The 3,635-nt window shown below is 32.6% G+C and overlaps 1 protein-coding gene across 1 annotated transcript in view; it reads right to left on the reverse strand.

The window, feature by feature from the left end:
* Positions 1 to 3,150, reverse strand: part of mRpS18C (mitochondrial ribosomal protein S18C) — a 50,444-nt gene extending 47,294 nt beyond the window's left edge. The window contains exons 1-2 of the mRNA XM_018501823.1: positions 2,876 to 3,150; positions 2,004 to 2,211 (exon numbers count right to left, since the gene is read on the reverse strand). Coding sequence (XP_018357325.1) covers positions 2,004 to 2,211; positions 2,876 to 2,998 — 331 coding nt within the window. The 5' untranslated portion in view covers positions 2,999 to 3,150. The remainder of the gene's footprint in view (positions 1 to 2,003; positions 2,212 to 2,875) is intronic.
* Between the last annotated feature and the right edge of the window lie 485 nt (positions 3,151 to 3,635).

The raw sequence follows: 3,635 nt of genomic DNA on the forward strand, positions 1-3,635 counted from the left end.
GTTAAAGTAGCAACCGCTAGCCCTCAGAGTAATGGACAAGTAGAACGAGTTAACCGTTTCCTGCGTTCTATCCTTTCAAAACTATCATCAGAGGGAAAATGGACTGATTTCATGGCTAAGAGTCAGTTCTCGTTAAATAATACGCTGCATAAGACAATCGGCACAACACCTAGCCTATTATTGTTTGGTAGCGATCAATACGGTTTCGCAGATGATAACCTTAGAGAGTACTTTCATACTATTCAAAACTTAGACAAAGACCGAAGCGAGCTTCGAGGAAAAGCTATTGTAAAAACGCGTGCATTACAAGATTATAACAAGCAGATATATGATGCGAAGCATAAGAAACCCACAGTGTATAATGTCGGCGATCATGTAATGATTAAGAATGTTATAACGACTCCCGGCGTTAATCAAAAACTAGCTCCTAAGTATAAAGGGCCTTACATTGTAAATTCAGTCCTGAACCATGATAGATACGTAATTAAAGATATAGAAGGGTTTCAAATAACCCAGCGACCTTTCACCGGCGTATTTGGACCAGAGCGTTTAAAGCTTTGTCAGAAACGAATAGAAGACCCCGAAGAAAGTGGACATAGTTCGGACAGTAAAGATGGTCGAGACGACCATGATGTCAGAATGCCCGAACTGTGAGAGAGATTTTGGATCAAGCAGCAGTTGTGAGATGGCATTCTCGCGAGTTGTCGTTCTCCGTTTTCTGAACGCACTTACTAAACGTTGAGTCGACCGAGCGGGGGAAGAGGCGTTGCGAACTATGCTTGATGTCGAGACCTGAGCGAGGAGAACGTTGTGTTTGATACTGAATATATATATCCGTTTTGTCAAGTCTACATCCTTGTTTTATTGTCATTGCTTGCTATCCTGACGATCCTCTCACAATATTTTATTATAATTTGTGTGGAAAATTTTATGTTAACTATCAAAAACAGTTTCTAACTTTTGGTTTTTGATTCAATATTTTTAGTAAACTTAACAATTTGATGAACAAGATTTGACTTTAACTTGGACATTACCACCAGTTTTTTGTTTCTTAAACTTAATAATGTATATCTTATATGCACTACTAGCATATATTTTATATGTATATTTAATTTAATTTTCTTTGCACTGTAGAGAACCTTGACCGTAGGTCGAAACATATACGTTTTATTATTCATTTCGAATAAATTGTATTAAAACACACATTAATATCTTGTGTTGGCTCCTATTGGCATTTTATTTATTATTTTTAGATTTATTCATCTGAGCCTATTGATTATCTTGTTGTATAATAATTAATGCAATTAGAAACTCAATTTTCGCATAATACATAATAAACTTAGTCAAACTATTGATCTGCATCGATAAATTAAATAAAATTCGTAGTATATAATTTTTACAATCAAAAATTGAACATATTGTTAAAATCTTGTTTTTATATGAAGCACATTGTCCTGCATATATTTTGTCCAAAACAGTATGTCACCAAATTGTCAAGTTTACTAAATCCCTATTGAAAAAAATCACGTCATAAAATTATAACACATAATAAAATTATGTAATTAAGACAAATAAATCACATAGTAGGTTGTTCTAAATCAGTATATGATTTTTTACAATCATATAATTTGAAAAGTCATGTTTTTTTCTTCTATTTCTATCACTTAATTCTTCAAAATTTGGTAACTATAAAGTCACATGGGTGAAATTATTTCTACTATCAAGTGATTTTTCAAATTACTTATATTTAAAAAATTACATACTGATTTGGAATAATCTTTTACATAATTTATTTTTCTTAAATACATGATTTCGTTATGTAACTTTGTGATGTGATTTTTTTCAGGGAATAACACAATATTACAATAGTAAATAAAAAGAAAACCATCACAAAAGAACTTATGAAATAGCTGTATTGAAAATTCTTTTGAGATATTATCAGTTCGCAAGGTATAGAATAAAAGTTAAGTTATATAAAAAAACATATGTATATTTATACATACCTGCACTTTGAGCTTTTGCAATTTCTTGTTCTAATCTCATCTGTTTATGTTTACACAATCCAGTTATGTGTCTTCCATATATCCTGCCTGTATATCGACTTTGAAATTGTGAAAGTAACCTCACATTTTTATAATCTGGTTCAATGTCTAATCTACAAAGAATACACTCTTGCTTTTCTTTCACATAAGGATTTTTAATTTGGATTGGCTACAAATAAAAAAGAAACAAATGTCATATACAATAAATATAAAATCATTCAAAACAGATAAGGATAATTATATGAAGGAGACGGGCATATTTATCGATTTTGAGGAAATTAAGCTCATTTGACGCATTTTTGTACAAAATAAACGAATCTGACAGAAAAAAATGTCGCTTTGCCCCGTGACCTGAGATATTAATGGCTGTCCTACAATGTGCTTTTTGTTTCCTGTTTTTTGCTGTTTTGGATCAAGACAAGAAACAGACAGCAAGAAACAGGAAAAAAAAGCACATTGTAGAACAGCCATAAAGCAGGGAATTCGTGTTTTTAACGCAGATAATTTGTTTTTAAAGTAGAGCATTTGTGTAATCCTCTATGCCATCAATGTGACAGATTTCCTAACCTGAACAGTCGTCAACTTTAATGCTTAATATCTCAGTTTGCGGGGTAGAGCGAATTTTTTTCTGCTAGCTTCATTCATTACATACAAAGACGCGTCAAATAAATCTAATTTCATTAAAAGATAAACGTCGAATGTATGTAATAAACTTTTTACTGAAATATATGTCTACTTTATAACTTTTCATTTTTTACATATTTCAAAATGTACTAAAAAATCTACAGTTAACCTCGTATAATCAATTTTTAGTTGTCAATACGTGCCCTTACCATGTCATTTTCTTTCATCACGTTAATATTTATAGATTTATCGGAGGAACTTTTACTAATAGTTCGAAAATATGATTTGCCACATGTTATTGGAACTCTTTGCAAAGCAGAAGCAAAAATCATTTTGTGATTATTCAAAACCGATTTATTTATAGAATAAATCAATATAACTCTTCTTTTCTAAACCCCGTTTGACTCCGTTGAATAAATTGGATTCCTTTTATTCTACTTTTTTTATTTAATAGTTCCCACAAGCAGGCGACCACGAACGACCAGTATCGGCACTATCGACAGTATCCAATGTAACGACCATAGACTTATAAGATAAATGGAGCGTCCCATGGTTGAATAATAGGCCAGGGGCTCTATTCTTGAAAAGAAACGTATACGAAAATCTAGGGAAATGCTACAGTATACGTTACGTATACTATAGTATTTCCCTAGACTTTTTGGCTGAACTTTTGCCAAAAGTTTTTCTTTCCTCCTGAAGAGAAAAGGAAGAAAGATGAATTGGAGCAAAAGTTCAGCCAAAAAGAATAGTCTTATTGGCTGCGTTTAGCAGAACACAACAGTTTTGCAACCATTTTATGATTCTCTGCTGAGATTGGATCATTCCTCTTAAGCTGGAAACACAATAGACACAGGAAATAGGCACAGGCAACAGGGAATAACGAGCCATCCAATCAGAGTTTTGGGGTATAAGTTCGATATTATATCAGAGCTCTGATTGGACGGCTTGTTATTCCCTGTTGCCTGTGCC

This window comes from Trachymyrmex cornetzi, unplaced genomic scaffold (genome assembly GCF_001594075.2).
Source record: "Trachymyrmex cornetzi isolate Tcor2-1 unplaced genomic scaffold, Tcor1.1 scaffold1406, whole genome shotgun sequence".
NCBI lineage: Eukaryota > Metazoa > Arthropoda > Insecta > Hymenoptera > Formicidae > Trachymyrmex > Trachymyrmex cornetzi.